The following is a 21829-nucleotide window of genomic DNA, read 5'->3' as shown; positions in this document are numbered from 1 at the left end:
GAGCTCAACCATACGTTAAAACAAACTCATTGAGAATGAATTCATCTGGCAGCACTTCAGCGTGATTGGGATAAAAAAATATAAACTTGTGTTGGGCAATTAAACTTCAAAGGATTAAAAATGCATTTTCTGATCATACAGTTCATGGCATGTAAGAAGTTCATTTCTACAGGACCCGTATGTAGTATGACTGGTGGATTCAGGCGTGCATGGATTTTTATTGTGCGTGTGTTTAGAATCTCTTTTCTACAACAGCAGAACAATCTGGACGAGAGCAGGCCATTCAGCCCACCAAAGCTCGCCAGTCCTGTCCACCTAAGACAGTTCTGCCGGTCCCTAAGGTCCTCCTGTCCACCACGCCGGCGGGTCACGTGTTCCATGTGTCTGTGGTTCTCTGTGCTTTTGTGTGAAATGAGCGAGTTGGCAAGTGGACCTCATTTTAAAGTCGCAGGCTCACTCCGCTGGACTGATTCCTGGCTGCAGTCGTTTATAAAGTTCAGATGCCTCCCTGCGTGTTCTTTGGGTCTTCAGACTTCAACTCAAACGGTTCTAAATGGGCTCTGCGGTGCACTTATAAACTTGAGATGCTATGAAAGTACAGAAGAAGGAATGCACACTAGCAGGACTGTCGTCACTCTCAGAATGAACTTAAACCCCCCCACCGCCACAGGGTCCGGCGACAGTGATGACCTCCGACTTACTTTATGAAGCTCCTTTAGTTTTGAGAGACTGCATTCCTGCTCGGGCTTTTATGGTCGTTTCTGAGCTTAAGAGTCCGCTTTGCAGAATTCTCGGAATGTCGCCAGTCTCGTCGTCAGCTTCACCCCTGCGCCCACTCAAAGGATGTGTCAGCACGTTCCCTTATCTGCTGTCTAATGGGGCGTATTTTGTAAGGATGATTATAGGCGCGGTTTATTTAAAGTTGAAACCGCCCTCTTCGCTCTAATTCCACGCTCCAAATACAACCTGCGCCATTCTTTATTATCCCCGTGAGACTCACCCCACTGCTCTCCCTCCCGTGACGTTGACCTCCCTCGATGTGGCAGCACCGGGGTACACAAACAGCTGGCGCCTTCGATCGCCCTCCAACACAGTGGTTTTTCCATGCTACAGACTACAGCTCCCATAATGCCCCGGGAAGACCTAACCCCAAAAAGGGCGCGTTCGACCCCAGTTACACGCCGGTGGCGCCAAGAGTGGCGGTCGGTTAAACGAGCAGAGGGCGGGTTTGGGTGGACTCAGAGTCTGATTCTACCAATCACCAGTGACGATGTGTGAGGAAAAAATAGGAACCGGGAGAAAAGACTTTTGGGAATGAGGAGCATTTGGAGTCCGGCTGAGAGCGGGGGAAGAGAGAGGGCTGCGGGAAGGGAGGCAACAGTTGCGAATTTGGTACTGTGAGCAGAAAGGTTTGGGAGACTCACAGGCCGCAAAGTGGCCTCCCCCTTGTCAGCACGGACGAGCGAGGCGTGTAAGGTAAGTGGAGCGCCGAAGGTGCGAGTGCACACCCAAAGTTCGGAGTGTCGCGGTCGCTCAGAAGAACCACCTTGAGCTCCAGCGTCCCTGGGGGGCGGGGAGCTTTCACTTGTCTGCATGTTCGCAAATTCTGACCCGTCTTGTCGGTGAGAAGCCTTACTACTCCCGTGTCCCCGATAATGTTGTCGAATGAAACCGTGTTGTTGGGTCCCCGAGAAGGACGCTATATACCGATACCTTCACATAAAAAGCGCCCAAGGACGGGTCGATGACGGCCACATGGCTCTTACAAAACTCATGTAGCCGCGGCGCCTGCGCCTTCTTCGGGTTCAAGCTGTGTTTCTACCACCTCGTTAAATCAATCAGGTGCACGGCTGCAGCTGACAGAAGCTCTATTTTTATAATCAGCCAAAGTGCGTCATGACGTACTAACTAACTGCTTTATACCCAAAGGTGCTAAAACAGAACCGGCTGAGCGCCCGCCCTGTGAGGCGACAGTGACGGGGAAAGCGGAGGACGCAGATCGTCACCCCCCGCCTGTCCGGATCACCTGTCCGCCAAGCTGGTATCTGGTGCCCCAAGTTATTCTAGGCACTGCCACCTGCTTTCTGGAAGTCCTTGTGTAACATTAAACTGCTCACCCCTAAAATCAGTCGCGCCCGAGTTGTCAGCAAGTGCAACTTTATTTTCGCGATTTTCCTGTAAGTGGTAGGATTTGTGTGTGTTCATTTTGCTAATGCAGCACTTGCAGGTTTAACTTTAAGAGTGTGTGTGTGTTTTTTCCCCACTCATAACCAGATAACCCCCTCCACGCATAAACGTGAAATCATGAGTGGTGATTATAAAACCCCTCTTAAAACACATACTGCTTATAATTGTCACAGTGACACAGATACAGGAGTTGAATGTGCCAGGTGATAACCTCCATGGTGGTGTGTGTGTGTGTGTGACTTACAAAGGCCACCTCCAATGCTCTTGGACTGTCAGCTGTCTGTATTATAAGTTTAGTTCACCCTGTAAAATAACTTCTTTTATAACTGGAGTCTCTTTATTTACAAAAAGGTATTGGATGGGATTTATGACTTCACTCGATTGTTTACTGTGTTTAGTTGCTAATTGGGAAAAGTGTGTGTGGACGCCTTGACCCTTTGTAAGGAGCTTGAGAGTTTATAAATGTTAACTCTGGGATCTGCTCATTACTGGTCCTGCAGAATTGGCTGCCAGTGCTAGGATTTGTTTTTGCTGTGGGACATGTATAGCCCTGATATTTCAGCATTGTGTATAATATTTGAGGAAAAGAATCTCATCACAGCCTAAAAAAGGCTACTGCAAAGGTTATGGCATCATTATAGTACATCACCAAAAACTTGTGCTGAGAACATTGTCAAAAAAGTAGGTTTTGATGAGAACCATTGCTTCAGACTGTTCTAGCATGTCATTTTCTGTACGCCCGCACTCTGCCACAGTTCACAAAAAAAGTGCCCCAAGCAGAGATCTGTGGCTGCCTCCTGGAAGAGCGTCCATTCTGAATTGTAGGGCTTGTTACCAAAGTGAGTCTTCTCAAAACAAACTGGAACAGCCCGCTACTGAGGATGACAATTTACTTTTTCACTAGTGGTAAAAAAAGTCTGAGGTTCAGCTGCTGGCCTGGCACTGCCAGAGTGGAGTTTGCAGGCTCTTCAGGGTGTTTGCACTGCTTTGCTTCTAACATCACAAAGACTTCATGTTTGGTTATTTGGCAAGTTTGCATTATCCCTGTGTGTGTGTGCGCGTGTGTGTGTGTGCGCACGCCTGCCATACAGTGGACTGGTGTCATGTATAGAGTTGGTTCCTACCTTGTACCCATTGTTCCAGGGATAAATACCAGCACCCTGTAATTATAAGCAGGGTATACATTGGATGAACAAATGATTTTTCTTTCTTCATGTTTTAACAGTACATTTTAAGATTCTTGCAAGTCTATCCTGGCCCTGTTCTGTGACTCGGGTTCTCTCGTGCTGTGATACTGAGCTCTCCCTGCTATGACTGACACATGACATCGCATGTTTTCAGTGATCTTATTCTGTACTTTGCAATGTTGTACTTTTTGAAATATAACCGTGTGTAGTTTGTAAAGCACCTTGAAATTGTCCTGTGAAAAGTGCTATATAACAGAAAGATGAATTTATTAGTAGTGAGGAGTTTGTTGTTTGATTTGTTTTCTTTTTTTTTTTGATCATCCCTACATCCTACAGAATGTTTTGTGGGTTAGGAATAATCACCAAATATATATAGTAGACTATTCCTAAATGTTTTTTCCAGAAATAAGTTGTCAGTTTTTATAGGTGTCTCTTTCTGTATGTTTAAAGGTGTTCACGCTCATCAACTGTGTTCAATAATTTCTGAGTTTGTCTGTTACAATCATTTTTCTTTTAAAAGCAAAATCAGTCCCATTTACAATTTTTTCTATATATTGTCTTGCAAGATTTTAATTATTGTTTTTCTTATTTATTTTCTCCAGGATGCATGGCTTGGCCCGTGCCTCATTGTCTTTTGGCTGTTTGGGGCTTCTGCGGCTTTTTGAGGTCCCTTGGTGCTGGAGTCTTTCTGCCAGTTTGGGTATCTATCTAGGAACTGGTGGGTGGCGATTCCTTCGTATAGTTATTTTGACTGCAAGGAGGGATCTCTTGTAAGTATAAAATCACAAAGTTCTTTCAGGCATTCCTGTCTGCAAAAGGCACTGTTGTCTAATATTCTGAAACGTGACTGAGGTTCATTTCTAAATGGCACTATAAGTCCAGCTCCATAACTCGGTGTGTTTGTGCTAGTTACAGCCCTGTGTCCTGTACATGTGACAGTGCTTTTACTGCCCTAGCCTTAGACACCAGTGCCACACACATACATGCCCTAGAAATGTGGAGAATCCATAATCAAGGAGAAGATGATCAGTTGTAAAATATATACGACATTTCAAAGAGTTCTCAGATTGTTTTATCGACCTTCAGAGCTAAGTGATTCAGTGTAAAAGTCACCCATTGTGTTAGGTGTTATCTTGGCCAATATTAACTTGGAGCCAGTGGCATTGTAATCCATCACAGATTTTTCTTTTGTGGTATCATTTTGCAGTCCTCAGCATAAACTAAAATTCAATAAATCACACTGACCAGACAATATTTGGCTGAGTGTTCAAAGAAATGTATATTGTATGTGTATATATAATGCAGTAACAAGCTTATTTGTCAAAAAGCATTATACACAAAGTAGATTCTACCAAAAGTCCCATATTGTCAATGTGAGGCCTTTATGAAGGACTTGTCATTAAATCCCAAAGGCAGGAATTAAGAAGGCAGTGTGCAAAGAAAAAAGTGAAGTATTGTACTTGGGAGTATTTCAGAATTGGCTATAGTGGTCAGTGGCGGGGTACCTTTTTTCTTCTTCTTCTTTTTTTTTTTTTTTATACCAGTAATGTAAATGGTTTAGATAAAAAGCAAGTAAAAATGAATTAAATTACAGATAACATGTAATTAGGTGAATTAACTTACACCTTAAAGTCGGCAAAATGGCTTCAGACAAAGCAGGTTTAGATAGGTGAAAAAGGAGGTTTCATTTGCTGTAAATAAGATGTGTTATATGTTTAAGACTTTATATTACCTTAAAGAAAAATATTAGATGTAATTGCAAAGTGTTTTGGGGAGGTGTCTGGAGCTCCAAACAAAAGCTGGAAGACTAAATCCCGAACTAATCTAAAGGTGGATTTGGGCAGGCAAAGCAATGAGATTGTAAGTGGGACCCAAATTCTAGTGATGTTGTGTAAAGTTTTCAGCAGAATGTTTACTTCTTGACTTGGTATTTTCTTTAAAAAGTCTCATAAACAGAGTGCTGAACCAGCATGAACTGATGATCTTTCTTATGAATGTTTGCTTTTCTTTTGTTTGCAGCGGTCTCTGTGTGCTGCTACGTGTAAAGCTAGCCATTCGGAGACATCTGCGCTGTGGCAGCACTATACCTTCCATCTTCTATGAGACTGTCCAAGCTCACCCTGACAAGCCAGCGCTCATCTATGAAGCAACAGGAGAGGTGTGGAGTTTCACCGCTCTGGACCAGTTATCTAATGCTGTGGCCCAGTTTGTTCTCTCCCTGGGCTTTGTTCCAGGAGATGTGATAGCTGTGTACATGGAGAGTCGTCCAATATTTGTGGCGATCTGGTTGGGCATGGCCAAAGTTGGCATTGAAGCTGCCCTTATTAATTTCAACCTTCGGCGAGATTCACTTATGCACTGTATAAGTGTGTCTGGGGCCAGAGCAATCATCTTTGGAGCAGAGCTGGCTGAAGGTCAGGAACTCATTTTTTGAAATTCATCCCTTTTTTTAAAAACAATTTGTAAGCCAGAATGTGTTGTTACTTAATATTAAGAATATTGTGGAGGATGTATACGACAGTAGGTCAACATGGAGTTCCACTGGTTAGTGCTGCTACCTTGCATTTCCAAAGGCCTGGTTTCAAATAACAGTAAATTGTTCCCTCAGTTTTACTGTTTATACCTGCTTCCTGCAATAGGATTGTTTTGAACGCCTTGTAACTTGTAGCTGCTCTGTAAAATGGCTGGTTCAATAATGGACACAATCATTATTATCATTTGTGTATACTTTTGTATGACAAGAAAAAGATGTTTGAACATGTGTGAAATATATACAGTGTGAAGACACAGCAGGCAGTACAACACAGTGTACAAGAAATTGATTCTCTGGCAGTCCATGTCAAGTCAGGTATGCGAGATGGCAGTCTTTCACTGTGGCCTCAGTGTTTTGATTCCACCTCAGTGAAGATCGCTTATCCCAGCAATGGGTTACAGCGCTTTATCAGTGCCAACTGAGGTGTCAAACTCCTTGTTCTGGTTCAGGTTTTGCCATTTCAACACTTCAGTCTGCCACAAAACTTGGCAGTGGCAGCTAACAACTGTGTTCAGTCCTCAATAGCCAGCTGTCCACTTGAATAAGTTGTATTAGATAGATAGATAGATAGATAGATAGATACTTTATTAATCCCCAAGGGGAAATTCACATACTCCAGCAGCAGCATACTGATAAATACGATATTAATTAAAGAGTGATAAAAACACAGTGCAATGTGGAGAGTGCGAGGCAGGTATAACAGACAATAACTTTGTATAACATTAACGTTTACAGCAGTCTGTCCCTGAAGCTGCTCCTCTGTCTGGAGATGATCCTGTTCAGTGGATGCAGTGGATTCTCCATGATTGATGGGAGTCTGCTCAGCGCCCGTCGCTCTGCCACGGATGTCAAACTGTCCAGCTCCATGCCTACAATAGAGCCTGCCTTCCTCACCAGTTTGTCCAGGTGTGAGGCATCCCTCTTCTTTATGCTGCCTCCCCAGCACACCACCGCATAGAAGAGGGCGCTCGCCACAACTATCTGATAGAACATCTGCAGCATCTTCTTGCAAATGTTGAAGGACGCCAGCCTTCTAAGGAAGTATAGCCGGCTCGGTCCTTTCTTACACAGAGAATCAGTATTGGCAGTCCAGTCCAGTTTATCATCCAGCTGCACTCCCAGGTATTTATGGTCCATGAGGGGTCTGGACCTCCTAAAATCCACCACCAGCTCCTTGGTTTTGCTGGTGTTCAGGTGTAGGTGGTTTGAGTCGCACCATTTAACAAAGTCCTTGATTAGGTCCCTATACTCCTCCTCCTGCCCACTCCTGATGCAGCCCATGATAGCAGTGTCGTCAGTGAACTTTTGCACGTGGCAGGACTCCGAGTTTTTGTTGGAAGTCCGATGGTTGAACAGGACCGGAGAAAGTACAGTCCCCTGTGGTGCTCCTGTGCTGCTGATCACAATGTCAGACCTGCAGTTCCCGAGACGCACATACTGAGGTCTGTCTGTAAGATAGTCCACGATCCGTGCCACCAGGTATGAATCTACTCCCATCTCTATCAGCTTGTCCCTAAGGAGCAGAGGTTGGATGGTGTTGAAGGTGCTAGAGAAGTCTAGAAACTCCCAGCTTTTGTGAGTCCTAAGCAATACTGATCCAGAGAGTGACTAACTGATTCTGCACTTCTTCTTGGCCTTGTGTTCTGACCGTATCCCTCTCCTCTTTCCTTTTCAGCGGTATGGGAAGTGAGGAGCTCTCTTGGCAAGGATATTCGCCTCTTCTGCACAGGGGACTTAAACCCTCAACATCTAACAGAGTTAGGTGCAGAAGCTTTAGACCCTCTGCTCACCTCCTCCTCACGCCTGCCCCCTCCACGCACACACCGGAAGGTTTTCAATGGTGAGCGTGTACTTTTATGTTGTCTTTTTTCCTGCCCTGTTTTATTTTAATTCTTTCTAAGAGGAGACTAACCAAATCACGTCTTTGTTGTCAGGTTTGGCAGGCCTCTTCTACCCTGTTCTTTGTCCTGAGTAGTCATGGCTTCTAAGTGGTCTTTTAAAATTCCTCCCTCATGCTGCAGCTAGCAGTGCTGCTTTGAGAAGTACTTGTGATCAAAGCACCTGTACTTAAAAGTAGTCGGTGAAATTTGTATAAAAATCCTACGTGTGTCTTGAATGAATGCTACTGGCTTTATGGTAAGCGTGATACGAGATATTTACCTATGGTGGAGTTTTTGGTAGTTCAGGACTAATCCACCAGTGATTTCTACTGAGGTCTGATTGATAGTCTGGGCTTACCAGGTCTGTAAACTGGCACATTAATATCTCCTTCTGTAAACAGCTATTATATTATGGGCAGTATGTACATGTTTTATTGTAGGCGTGGGTCATTTATATTCATTTTGTTTTTATGTAGTTACTTGTACTGCTAGGGGTGACAGTCCTTCGTTATTTAGAAGATATGAGGGTGGAGGGGTCCCTAACTTTAAGAATCACAGGATTGTACCAACTCTACAAGTGGGTGTTAAAGATGCAATCTCAAGCAGACTAAAGCCCACATGCCCCCACTTTCCTCCCCGTGTATTCTTCAGAGTGCTTTTGTGAGGATATTACACTGCACCACCTATTTTATCTGCAAAAAAAAAAAAATAAACTCCCCCATGTCTGCCTCTTGCAGTGTTAGGGAGTTGCTCGTGAAGACCACACATGCTTTACGTTTTCTCCTGTCTTTACATGCCCAGGTCTGCTTAAACAATGTGAATATATATATAAGCACAAGAACTTGCTTCACAGTCTCTGGTGTGGTGGGGTTCCCAGCTGTGATTTTAGTTTTTATGTTTCTGTAGGGATAAAGCAAATCCAAACTCAGCCCCTTAAAGTAGCTCCATTTTTGAAAGCATTCCAGCCTGTGTTTTTGAGGTAGGTGTCCGATGTGTTAAAATGACACTCAAACAAACAGGAGCGATGATCGAGCAAATCGATTTCCTTCAGCTTGAGATTCCTGGGTTCGGTTCAAGTCAAGACGCTCCCTGAGTGGAGTTGCCTGTTTCCATTCATATTCCGTCCATATTGTGACTCTTGACGCGAGTATGTGGCTAAGGTAGTGAGTGCTCCCCATCCACAGCTGGTGCCAGTGTTATCCCTTGGAGCACTGGTTACAAGTAGGCACAGGAATAAGCGTGTTCAAAGTTTTATGAATAAATCCATGGCTCACATAAAAGGGACATTTTATTTAGCAGACTAGCGCTTATTGGTGCCACTCCTTATGATCTTGTACCATTTTCCCAAATATTTCAATCCTAGAAGAAGCGTTCAGATAAAGACTTGGATGGACACAAGATCAGAATACAGTGCAGTTGTTTGTATTTACTGCTTTATGGTGCAAACTGGTTAAGGGATTTACTCCAGCTTATACAGTGAGTCAAGTTCATTATCTCTTTTGACTCCACTTAAGGACTGGGTCTGTTTCTTCTATCCACATGAAGAGAGAATGGTGACTTGCTGTGTAGCTCTCCGGAGTACAAATCCTACCCACCCAAACACCGTCTCATGGAGTTTCCAAGGTCTCCCCATGTCTGTTTGGGGTTTTGTCCTGATAATTTAATCTTCCCTCCCGCACTCCAAAGACTTGTAGTTGTAGTTGCAACCTACTTGTTGTGGGTTGACTGGTAACTCTAAACTGGCCCTGTGTGTGGGGGAATTAAGAAGCAACGGTGCCCATGTGTGCCCCCAAAGCCATTTCCGTCCTTTTGAACAGTGCTGTCGGCCAGACCTGGCCTGTTACACCCTGGATTGTTTAATGTGCGTTTCATAACGGATGATGCACGTGTGCCTTGGCTGCAATTGTACAACTTTGTGGTTTGACTTTTCTTAAGAGTTACTAAATTATATAAGTGCTATTAAGTTAAGTTTCCTGCCAGTCGTAATCCAAGTGGCTGTGAGGCTAGAGATCTGCACTGGCAATCGGAAGGTCGCCGGTTCGAATCCCGTAAATGCCAATAGGGACTCTGCTCTGTTGGGCCCTTGAGCAAGGAACGTAACCTGCAATTGCTGAGCACTTTGAGTAGTGAGAAAAGCGCTATATAAATGTAAAGAATTATTATTATTATTATTATCCAACTGTTTAGCGTAACAATTCTGATATGCAGGTGTTAAACTAGAATGGAATCCTGGAAATGCAGTGGTTCCCCATGAATATAATTTTAATAACAAAGTCGATCATGTGAGGGAGACCACAAAGTGTACTTTAATAAAAATGATTTTAATTACAAGTATATATTTAGAGCTGTTATTTCTATGTTACGTTTGAGTTTTTAACACGGAGTAAGTAATCACGTTTTTTAGAGTCATCCTCTTCCATTGGTTCTTAACCTTTTACCCCATTGCACCACCCCTGCCATATGATAGAAGGTCTTAATTTCTGATTTTGAATAGAATTAGTGGAATTAGACTTCTCTCTATGAGCTCCAAATTGCTGTTTTAGTTGAAGACCAAGAACATTTTCAAGTAAAAGTGCTTTTTTGTTTTGTGTGTAACTTCTTCTGATTTCAAAAAGCCGTCCCAACATGCACAGGATAGGAGCCAGTTCAGCACATACAAGTGAGAATCTCGCTGTACTCACTGCATATTACAATAATCACCTCATTCACCAATCTAGAAGTTACCGTGCGTGTCTAAAATTTTAGGTTAGCCCTCGTGAATGGTCCCAAGCTTTGTTAATAATAATAATACATTTTATTTATTTACTAGCAGCTTTCCCATATTGACATTCAGTCATCAGTCTACCTGATTAAATAAATGTGCACTTGACTCTGTGTCCTTGCTGGAGTATCTCTTTCACCTGAGTATGACTTGTGACTGTGCTATTTGTAGAGAGTGATGTGGGCAGCCAGGACTTTGTTCAGAGGACACACTGACAGCACCGCCCATGCTGTTGTAGTTTGTAGTTAGTGATTTACACATTCAGAGAGCCACTTCCTGACTGCCGTGTCTGGAATGTGACCTTTGCCTTATATACTGTTGCTTCACTCATTCTGGATTTAATTGAAATGGATAGGAAACCGGACTTCAGAAAGATGCAAAGTAATTATTATGACTTGTGTTTTTTTTTTTTGGTCAGTTCCTATCCTTTGCTTGTAGTGCACACTGTAGTGTCCTAGGCCTTTGCCCAGGCCTGCCTTTAACTAGATCTGAAAACTTTTAAGTCCTTGCATGATTATGAAATCTTGTTTAAAAATTGTCAACAGGGGGACTTGTTATATGATACTGGGTACCAGTGGAGGAGCGCATTCAGAGTAATGCATGCTTGAATCTAAAAGACAGCAGTCTAACCAACACAGAGTATGAAAGGAAACCTCAGAGAAGCTCTATGGCTCCTATCTTAAAGGATCCTGTTTGTGGTAAATGTACAGCAAAACGGTGTATTTATGAAAAGGATTCCGCCGAGGACTGAGGATCTTGAGGTTTCTGATGTGCATTTTAGAGTATGTTCAAAATTTTTTAAATATATTTTTAGAGTTTTCACACATTCATGTTTTTTGTTTACATTTTCTACATTTGCAAGATTTTGTTGATTGTGCCTTTTTCGTGGTATTGACATCCATGGCTTCAGTGACAGTGGCTGAACTATTACCCAGTTATGACACACTCCACTCTCCTGCAGAAAATCACGTGGTCTGAATTCATCCTCTGCTTCATACTAATGAGCCACATGCCTGACAGAAACAACTGGAAAAACCTCTTCTCGGGGGCTTGTGGGAAAGTGTTCTTTGGGCCGGCAGCAGGATTAAGGGGCTTCACAGCTGATTAAAGTCTGAGACCTTTGACTTGGTTTTTTGCATAGTTCAAATCCTGCTGCACACTCAGCAGTGCTGTTCACTAATGTACTGTGTGCTGACGTCAGACCGCTGACTTTCATCTCTTGTTTCTTCACTGAAATCTTTCTTTGCTGTTGTTAGTTTGTTTGGGCTGGTCTGAGTTTGTCTCACTTCAACTGTAAAGACTTTGCCCTGTCATGTTGCTAACCTAAATCTCTTATTTATTTATTTATTGCACCTTCTCAGATCGACTTTTCTACATCTACACATCTGGGACTACTGGGCTTCCCAAAGCTGCGATAGTCGTGCACAGCAGGTGAGTAACTTGCTTCAAGGGTACGAGAACACGCCTGCAGTCAGAGACTCCTAACATGGAGTCCGGCTCCCTCAAACAACAGACATGTGTAACATTGGCTCTATTTGTGCTCAATTCACACTCTTAACAGAGTTGGTTTTAAGAGATGCTGAATTAGGGGAACATTGCTAAGCCGTAGTTTCTGGGAGAAGGCCACGGGGCAGACCCAGGACACACTGGAGGGATTGTATCTCCCGGCTGGCCTGGGAATACCTCGGGGTCCTGCTGGATGAGGTGGCCAGGGAGAGGGAGGTCTGGGCTTCCCTGCTTAGGATATTGCCTCCGCGACCCGACTTCGGATAAGCAGTGGACAATGGATGGATGGTTTCTACATGCTGTTTTGCTAACAGACCAGCGATAATAACATGATTTTGTATTTTTTTGTATTATCTGCACAAAACACCAAATACCCGTCATGTCTAGATTTATATATGGATTCTGTATATGCTTGTCCTACTAAAGGCAAATGTTAAGAAAGAACCCAATTGTTCGGCAATGAAGTAAATAGCAGCAAAATCACATCAGCTGCTGATGCTGCCTCGGGACCCTGGGTGCTGTTTCACACCATGAACCCTCTCTTAAACCCACCCGTCAGCAGCTTCCCAGAGAGTACACCTGAGACCTGTGAGTTTTATAAATAAAATCCAAGCCATTCGTTCCAGCATTACTCCTCCAGGTGTTGATCATTGTGGGACAACACCAGCCCCTCTAAGGCCGGTGCACAGCCATTTTACTTCCTTTCAGCCTTTTGGCTCTTCTCGGCTAGCTGATATAATCCTGCATATGAAACCTTCCAATTATCCGCTAGATACCTTACCCTCCTGCCAATTTAAAGACACTTTCAGAGCTATTAGTCCAATTGTTTTGGCTATTATTAACAACTGTCTAAAATCTGCTATAGTGCCACACAACTTTGAACCTGCAATTACTCAGCCTCTGTTGAAGAAGCCCACTCTTTATTCTACAGCTCTTTCAAATTATAGGCCTATTTCTCAGCTCCCATTTCTGTCCAAAGTGATGGAGAAAGTGGTATCTTTGCAGTTATTTTCATATCTGGAGGATAACAATGTATGTGATGTGTTTCAAGCAGGTTTTAAAACACTTCATAATAATGAAGCAGCGTTGCTGTTGGTGACAAATGATATTCTATTAACTTTGGACTCAGGCTCCTCTTAGTGCGCCATTTGACACCCTGGGCAATGGGGTTCTGTTCAAACGTCTTGAGGATGAAGTGGGCATTCAAGGCTGTGCATTGAAATGGTTTGAGTGCCACCTTAAAGGTGCATCTGTGTCTGTTAACACAGATGGAAACTTCTCTCCGCCAGCCCCAGCTCCTCTCCCACATACCACAAGGTTCTGTTTTGGCTCATCTTCTGTTCTTCCTTTTATCTTTCAAAAACATGATGCCGTGTATCATTGTTATGCTGATGATACGCAGCTATACCTCAAAGTTAGTCCTGACATCTGCAAAAAGCTGTTGAAATGCTTTGAGGATATAAAATATTGGCTGTCACAAAAGTTCTTACAATTAAACAAAAGTAAAACAGAGGTCATTATTTTTGGTCCTACCACATCTGCAGATGAATTCGGCACTCAGTTAGTTTTGCTCCTTGGCAGCAATGATTCATAATGGTGTCAGGAACTGAGATGTCATCTTCAAGTTGTCACTCAGTTTTGAAAAACAAATCTCCACCGTAGTAATGTCCAGTTTTTACCCACTGAGGCAAATTTCTAAACTAAAATCCTTTCTTTCAGTGAAGGACTTGGAAACGGTCATTCATGCCTTTATTACGTCTCGGCTAGATTATTGTAATTCCTTATATGTGGGACTGCCCCAGTCTGCTCTGTCACGACTTCAGTGGGTTCAAAAGGCTGCAGCGAGATTCTTAATTGGGTCGAGATAAAAGAATCCTGTCTCCCCCATTTTAGCCTCTCTCCGGTGAGGCGTCTCATTGATTTTAAAATCGTTTGTTTTTAAGTCCTCGCATGGTGTCGCTCCTAAATACATTTGTGAGGTCCTTCACCCTATGAGAGCATTGAGGTCATGTAGACGAGGACTTCTTGTAGTTCTGAGATTGCAGCTGAAGTCCAGGGGAGCACGGAGCTTTCTCAGTTATTGCTCCACAGCTTAGGAATGGCCTGCCTTTCCACATCAGGTCTCCATCCTCTCTCGAGGTTTTTAAAAGTTGCCTTAAGACCTGCTTGTTTTCTTCTGCCTTGCACTCTGTATAATAGGATTGTGGGGATGTTATAATTGGTTGTTTTATTAATCTGCTTCTGTTTGATTGTTTGCATTGTGTTTATTTTATTGCTTCTTTGTACAACACTTTGGCACCACCACCGTTTTAAATTTGCTTCTATAAATAAATAATCTAACTAAACTCAAACCCCAGGATATACAGTTTATACATTTTATTCCCTCTTTTTGTCCATCAGAACTGTGTGTTGTTCAATAGTGCGACTGAAGTACATATAAATGGTACTCAAAAAGCGACCATGCCTGCAGTCGTTAAAGACTCGGGTTTAAATTAATAAAATTGACACTAAATGTTTGCTTGTCTGTTGTTCATGGCAGTCTCTTATTTATGATTTGTGTGCAGTTTAATTATTTTTTAAAAGGCATTCCAGCGTGAGTTTTCACCAGTCAGAATTGTCAGCATTTTAATAAATGTAATGCTGTGTCTCCCCTATTTGTAGGTATTACCGTATTGCTGCCATTGGCTACCATGCCTTCCGAATGCGTCCTAACGATGTGATCTACGATTGTCTTCCCCTCTACCACTCTGCAGGTATTCTCCTATCTGTCCAGCACTGAACCAAGTATCGTCTTTCATTTTATAATGCCGCACTTGTAACAAACATGTCAGTCTTTCTCTTGTGTTGCAGGAAATATCATGGGTGTGGGGCAGTGTTTGGTCAATGGTCTTACAGTGGTCATCAAAAAGAAGTTCTCTGCTAGCCGATTCTGGGAGGACTGTGTCAAATATAATTGCACTGTAAGTATAAATGCATCCTTGTGTTCAAGACCACCACACCCCCATCTTCTGTCCCTTCTGCAGTGAGCTCTGTATTTCAGCTGCATGCTGTTTAAGGCACGCTTGAGATAGGCCTGACCGTTTAATTTGTGGGTGTAATTTTTGGCCTTTTTTGAATATTAATAATATTTGGTACTGATAAATGAAAAATGTACTTGAAGTGTGCAGTGAGCTTAGGCTCTCTTGTAATGAAATGTTCAGATTTTGGATCTTCCTCCACCAAACCCTCTCGCTTCAGAGTTTTGATTCTGCCCATATTAATTGTGTTTTGTTTTCTTCACTAGAAACTCTGAAGCTGAGCAACATTTTGAAACACTGTCGTGTTTTCCTGTCATACAGGTAGTGCAGTATATTGGTGAGATCTGCAGATACCTTCTGAATCAGCCAGCAAGGGAAGCCGAGACCCAGCACAAGGTTCGGTTGGCTGTTGGAAATGGGCTTCGGCCTAGTGTATGGGAGGCATTCACCCAGAGATTCCACATCAAACAGATTGGCGAGTTCTATGGAGCAACAGAGTGCAACTGCAGTGTAGCCAACATGGACGGCAAGGTGAGTCTGTTCTTTCAGAACTGATCTCTTCATTATTTCAAGCCATCACTTTTATTTACTAGTTGTCAGCTGACGTTGCCTGGGTATTCTGAATTTTGCTGAAAGTGTTACTTTATGCTGCTCTAATTACATTAACAGCTGTACAGTGGTGTAGTGTTGGGCTGCTGCGTCGCAGTATGGAGGCTGGGGTTTACTTCTCGGGTCCATCTTGCATGGAGTTTGCATGTTCTTCCAGTGTCTGCATGGCTTTCCTCCTACCGTCAAAGACATGCAGGCTACAACAACAACATTTATTTATATAGCACATTTTCATACAAAAAGTAGCTCAAAGTGCTTCAGGCTAAGTGAATCGGCGATGCTAACTTGGCCCTCGTGAGTGTTTGATAGACTGTGTTTATGTGAGTGGACAGTAATGAACTGGTGTCTTGTCCAATCATTACAGGTTCAGGTCCCCTGTGACTTTGGGTTGAATGTTTGAGAAAACATATGTCAATGTGTATAATCTGAGAGCTCCACAATGGAGTTTGAGTTAGCCAAGCAGATCCTTTAACATTGGTAGCCATTGCTCTGCCTGTTCTTGACCTACTGCACTGTAGGTGCTCTCAGAGTTTCAAAGTTAGCAATAATTCATCATACTGGCTGCTAGAATCAGGCAGTCAGATCATCTGGATTTCTACAAAGTTCAGCCAAATGCCATCCTTAGTTTGTTTTTGTAAATGTCTCCTAAGTGTCCAATACAACACAAAAACAGCACTCCCACTTTAAAGTTTCTGAATGGACCTCCTTATCTTTGTGGCAGGATACATTGGGGAATCCCATTTAAAGTTGTGTGTGGTTTATGGAGCATTTCTTGTGTGTTTATGCTAAAACCCTCTGATCAAAGTCCTGCGCATTTGCCTGTGATGATGGAATGAATGAGGACACCCCAACTGCCAATGAGACCCACTGTATCAGTTCTTGTAGGACGAAGCTTAAAAACAACAGGAAGCACTTGGGTAGAATGGGCAGTGAGGGCTGGGGGTCTTCTGGCCTTGATTCTCCCTGTTTTTGGTGACAATAGCATCTGACTTTTTATAATCATGAGAGACTTACAAATGAATCCTTAGTTATGGACTCTACTTCTTGTATTATTTAAGTGTGCATTGCTTTATTGTTATTTACTGTTATTGGTGTTCCATTTATAAATTTATATACTTATAATTCCTTTTTATTTTATTGAATTTCTTGTAAAGCACTTTGAGCTGTGTGCTTTGTGTGAAATGTGCTGTAGAAATAAATGTTGTGCTTGCTGCATTGTGCCCAGTATGAATCCCAAAGAGACTACTGTTTCAGAATGGAGTGGTAAATTGTGGTTCTCACTTAACACGGTTCTGGGTAGAGCTTTGTAATTATTATTATTTTTTTAATTATGTGACTTTTACAGGGTACATATTTAGTATTTTACATTTGTATTTTCAGGTGGGGGCTTGTGGGTTTAACAGCCTGATTTTACCCAATGTCTACCCAATCCGGCTGGTGAAGGTAAATGAAGAGACCATGGAGCTGATCAGAGGTCGCAACGGCCTGTGCATATCCTGCAAACCAGGTGAGCAGCCCTTGTCCTGTCTGACCTGTGTGTGTGTGTGCTTTCTGCAGCTTCCTTTTTTAATCATTCAATGCCAGTGTCCTGCAAAGACGAGTGTGCATGTAGAAAAGAACTGAAAATCTCCTACTGACCTTTAAGTATTATGACACTCTTGATATCCTTCTGCTGTGAAACATTCTGACCTGTCGCTGTTTACACGTCTTAAACAACTATTATCATACACTGATCATTTCTGTATTATCTATATCTATTATTTATTTTTTATTTATTTATTACATATCTTGCACATCAATATTGCTGCTACTTTGTCCTATCTTTGCACAATGTCTTGTTTGTGTTTTAATTTTTAAATTTTAATTCTATTTTTAATTTATTATTTGCACGTCATGTTGTTACCCTGAGCTTCGCAATTTTGTCCATCTGTATACTTGTATATGGTTGAGATGACAATAAAGTTCACTTTGACTTTGAAGACGTCTCTGACTTGGAGCCATTTATTGTGTCTTAGGTGAGGCCGGTCTTTTGGTGGGCAGCATAAACCAACAAGATCCTCTGCGCAGATTTGATGGTTATGCCAGCGAGGCTGCAACCAAGAAAAAGATTGCTTACGATGTCTTCAAAAAGGGAGATGCAGCCTATCTATCTGGTACACTTTTGACCTTGTTGCATGCTTCTCCTTCCACAGCTGTCTGTGGGCTTGTTTGTGTCTGCCAGGCGTAAGCACCGTAAGCCTACCAGCTGTACTCCATTCTCCTACATGTTTCACGTCACAGGGGATGTGCTGGTCATGGACGAGCTGGGCTACATGTACTTTAAAGACCGCAGTGGAGACACATTTCGGTGGCGTGGAGAGAATGTCTCAACAACAGAAGTAGAAGGCATCCTGAGTACCATCCTCAATCAAACTGACGTGGCAGTATATGGTGTACCTGTGCCAGGTAAGCAAAAATGTTGTTTTGAGTTAGGATGCCAATTCAAGAATTAAAGTGCAAGAGTTTGCCAAAACAATAGAATGGCAAGCATTGTTCTTTGATCCCATTCAGCCTCAATGTGTAACTAGCAGTTTGCAGCATGGTCTCGCTTATCACAGTACAAATCGTCAGTTGAGACCTGCTTCTTTTAGCTCGATATTGGTAGTTTTTCAGAGGTATTTCCTTGTTTCGTATCATTCCACTTTATTGTGAATGTTTCTTCTTATTGCACAGTTTTCACAGTCTGTAGATTATGCCTTTGCTTTATGTGTACCCATCACCCCTTCTGCCTTTTATGCACACAAGCTGGAATTATGCCAGCCTGCCCTAATGAGGGCGCTTTGCCCAGCTGAATAAATCTGCACCACAAGACAAGACCCCTTTTTGTGCAGCTTGGGGGTGTGATGTAGCCTGAGATGCCTTTTATTTGACTTACAAAGACACAGCGGAACTTGGGGAGGTGAAACACCCATTCAGTGCTTGGCATTTGTTAAAGCTAAGACTCTCCACAGTCCTCTCAGTGTTTAGAGAGCAGGATCGTGCAGGGCTGGCTCCTCAGTAACAGTTCTTCATGGTCCCACCCCGTTCTCTTCTTAGACCTCTGCACCTACAGATCTTTTTCCAGATTCTGTTTCCACCTGTGTTGAGGCTATTTTAAAGACTCATTTTTTTTGTTATATATGCAGACCCCAAGCTCGGCAAACTCTCTTCTAACATTTACCTGTTTGAGATTCCTTGGTGACTTCTATAGAAGTGCTGTTAAATATTTGTGGTTACCTCTGTGCTAAGTGTGGTTCCACATATGGCACATGTTTTGTATTTAGCCGCTTTGGCCGATGTCCTGTTAATTGAATGACCTTTCCATCTGTTTTCTTTTTTAGGGGTAGAAGGTAAAGCAGGCATGGCAGCAATTGCTGATAAAAGTGACAGTTTTGATCCTGTTCATTTCTTTACCGCTGTGCAGAAACTTTTGCCCCCTTACGCCAGGCCAATGTTTCTACGGATCTCTCCTGAGGTGGACAAAACAGGTATGGCATTTCTTGGATTATCTGCTCACAAGGCCTGAACTCTTACTGTTAGAGAACTGCTCATTAAAATTCTTTACTGTTTATCTATTAATCCCATAATTTCAAACTGGTGGATGCAAGACCTTTAGAAACTGCCAGTTTGTTTTTATGCTGAATTAGAACTGGTTGGCAAGCAATAGGAAGGAGGTTTGTTCAAAGGAAAGGCAGACTGAAGTTAAAGCGGACACTGACTGTTTTCCCAGCAGAGGCAGATTTAGTGTTAACAATCTTTCATATCTCAATCTATTCATATAACTGAATGACAGTCGTCTTGGCATTTTTCCACCATATTTATTTGTATTCAGTAGTTTACTGTTATGATAAACTTAACGTCTCCGAGTAGTGCATTTGTGAGGGACCTCTGTTTAATTCCAGGCCCAGTCACTCACTGCCTCGTCATGTGTAATCATAAACTCTACATTGGCTCACTGTACAGTAAGTAAACGTTTGTAAGTCCACGAGTCCATGTCCTGTTAGTGACTGGGGTCCCGTCCATTGCTTGTGCCCCTAATGCATCTCTGTTAGACTGTAGCGCCCTACAATCTGTGTGTTAGAAAATGGACAGAGATGCAGCACTTTGTGGCCTGCTTTTAATGTGCAGTAAAAATTCAAAACTGGCTTTCAAAAGAGTTCTTACATTTTTCATACGTTATAATTAAAAAAAAACAAAAAAAACCAAACATGTCCAGGGGCCTCGTGTATAAACTGTGCGTCTGCACAAAGGTGTGTGCCCGTTGCCATGCTCACTTGGAGATCTATAGAAACTAGACTTGCTGTAAAGCCACACACATCTTCACAGCAGCCCAGACCATGCGTATGAACGCTTCTGCTCGGTTTTGTAAACGGGTGACACTTGGCGTCAAAGCACTGCTACTGATTCACATCCATGACGTGAGCTTTATCAAATACACCGAAGTGAATTGCATATCATTTACAAATTGAATTCACTTAATTGTAATCATTCTGTAATAATAATATAATGGTGAACTGAATGGCCAAACTACTACAACTACCTTGACTGCTTTAGCGTTAAAAGACGTGTGGCAAATGGGAGAATTAGAAGAGAGACATCATACTGATTACTTGTCCCATGATGATGATGACTTGTAAGTCAATTTAGATTTCCATGAGCTGTGTCTTGTTAGAGCACTAGGATATATCATTTCTGTGATGAATTGTATTAAATTATGTATGTTAAAGTTTACAGATAAATTAACTTCATGTAAATAATTTATACTGTTAATAATTAAACCTGTGGAGGCACTCTGAGGCGGAGGAAGCTCTGCTGCCTCTCAGTAAGGTCACAACTGGGATGTCCCCTGCCTGGAATTTGTATAAATCCTTGATGGGTTATCATAAAAATTTCTAATGCTGACCCAGCTGCCTTCAGTGCAAGGTGAGAGCCAGTCCTGGACAAAGTGCCAGTCCATTGTGTCATGCCAGGCGAGTTTAGAGTTTACACTCCTGCTGGTTTGGGGGATCTCCATCCATCCATTCTCCAACCCGCTGAATCCGAACACAGGGTCACGGGGGTCTGCTGGAGCCAATCCCAGCCAACACAGGGCACAAGGCAGGAACCAATCCCGGGCAGGGTGCCAACCCACCGCAGGTTTTGGGGGATCTGAGAAGCCCATACTGTATGTGAAAGTGGGGAGAATAAATGGTGCACTCTTGTTAAAAGTAGTGATTTCGTTAGATCAAACACAACAAAAACTTGAGTGAAAGTGTTTAGTGAATGACTTGATGTAGTTGTGACAATAAAACCTGCACCTCCTGTCCTGCTCTGTGTTGCAGGAACATTCAAGATCCAGAAGACGAGACTGCAGAGAGAGGAGTTTGATCCTCGACACTCGAATGACAAGCTCTACTTTCTGGATGCCCGGGCTGGACGGTACAAGGTCCTCAATGAGGATTTGTACAACGCCATCAGGAATGGAAGTGTACCCCTCTAAAGTAAGAGGCACGTGTATGGACAACAAAGGAAAGGAGCCAATTTTCGATCAACATTTGTATCTCTTCTCAATAGCACAAAGGGACGGAGGAACTGCCAGATATCCACTAAGCCACTTTGGAGCAAAGCCTTCTACCAGGAGATGTTGAAACTGAACTTGTTTTAATTATTTGATTTGCCTTCTAACTACCAAGAACAACCGTGCAGCCTCCACACTGCACTGTCTCCGTGGTACATTACAGTAAAAACTTCAGAAATGCCAGTCAAGTTCTTCATTAGGCACAGCGTGAAATGATCAGTTTAAACTTTCAAATCTAGCTGTATCGTCAAAAGGACATTTTAGAGGATCCAAGGTTTCTTTTGGTTCCTGGGTTGCTGGGAGGCGAGCAGGGTGTTAGCCAGTGCATTCATTTGTGTTAACCCCATCCCATTAAGAGTACTAAACCTAAAGAAGGGGAGGATTTTTATGTATTTTTTAAGTACTACTTCTAATTTTAGGAATTCTTTAGTTTTATATTGAGTTTCAGTGATCAGGGTACCACAGGTTTGAACCATATAGGATAGACACAGCATTGAAGTGTATGTAAATGGGGTGGATTACTTTGTAAGATATATTTTAATAAATTAAAACTGTTTTTTTTATTCATATGAAT

At 42.6% G+C, this 21829-nt stretch overlaps 1 protein-coding gene across 1 annotated transcript; it reads left to right on the top strand.

Moving 5' to 3' along the window:
• The first annotated feature begins 1313 nt into the window (after nucleotides 1-1313).
• Nucleotides 1314-21829, top strand: slc27a1a (solute carrier family 27 member 1a). Its single transcript, XM_028822672.2, has 13 exons — nucleotides 1314-1476; nucleotides 3977-4144; nucleotides 5394-5788; nucleotides 7583-7747; nucleotides 11910-11979; nucleotides 14716-14807; nucleotides 14905-15014; nucleotides 15393-15602; nucleotides 17061-17187; nucleotides 17696-17833; nucleotides 17961-18125; nucleotides 19040-19186; nucleotides 21020-21829. The coding sequence occupies exons 2-13, from the start codon at nucleotides 3978-3980 to the stop codon at nucleotides 21175-21177; spliced, it is 1944 nt and encodes a 647-aa protein (XP_028678505.2). The 5' UTR covers nucleotides 1314-1476; nucleotide 3977; the 3' UTR covers nucleotides 21178-21829.

The sequence above is a fragment of the Erpetoichthys calabaricus genome, chromosome 17 (assembly GCF_900747795.2).
Source record: "Erpetoichthys calabaricus chromosome 17, fErpCal1.3, whole genome shotgun sequence".
Taxonomy (NCBI): Eukaryota; Metazoa; Chordata; class Cladistia; order Polypteriformes; family Polypteridae; genus Erpetoichthys; species Erpetoichthys calabaricus.
The sequence above is the reverse complement of the archived record's forward strand: the minus strand, read 5'-3'. Positions and strand labels throughout refer to the sequence as shown.

Coding starts and splice junctions, on each gene's coding strand:
- slc27a1a (XM_028822672.2), top strand. CDS start 3,978: ATGCATGGCTTGGCCCGTGCCTCATTGTCTTTTGGCTGTTTGGGGCTT. Junction 14,808..14,904: donor TCCCCTCTACCACTCTGCAG/GTATTCTCCTAT, acceptor CTTGTGTTGCAG/GAAATATCATGGGTGTGGGG. Junction 17,834..17,960: donor AGATGCAGCCTATCTATCTG/GTACACTTTTGA, acceptor TTCACGTCACAG/GGGATGTGCTGGTCATGGAC.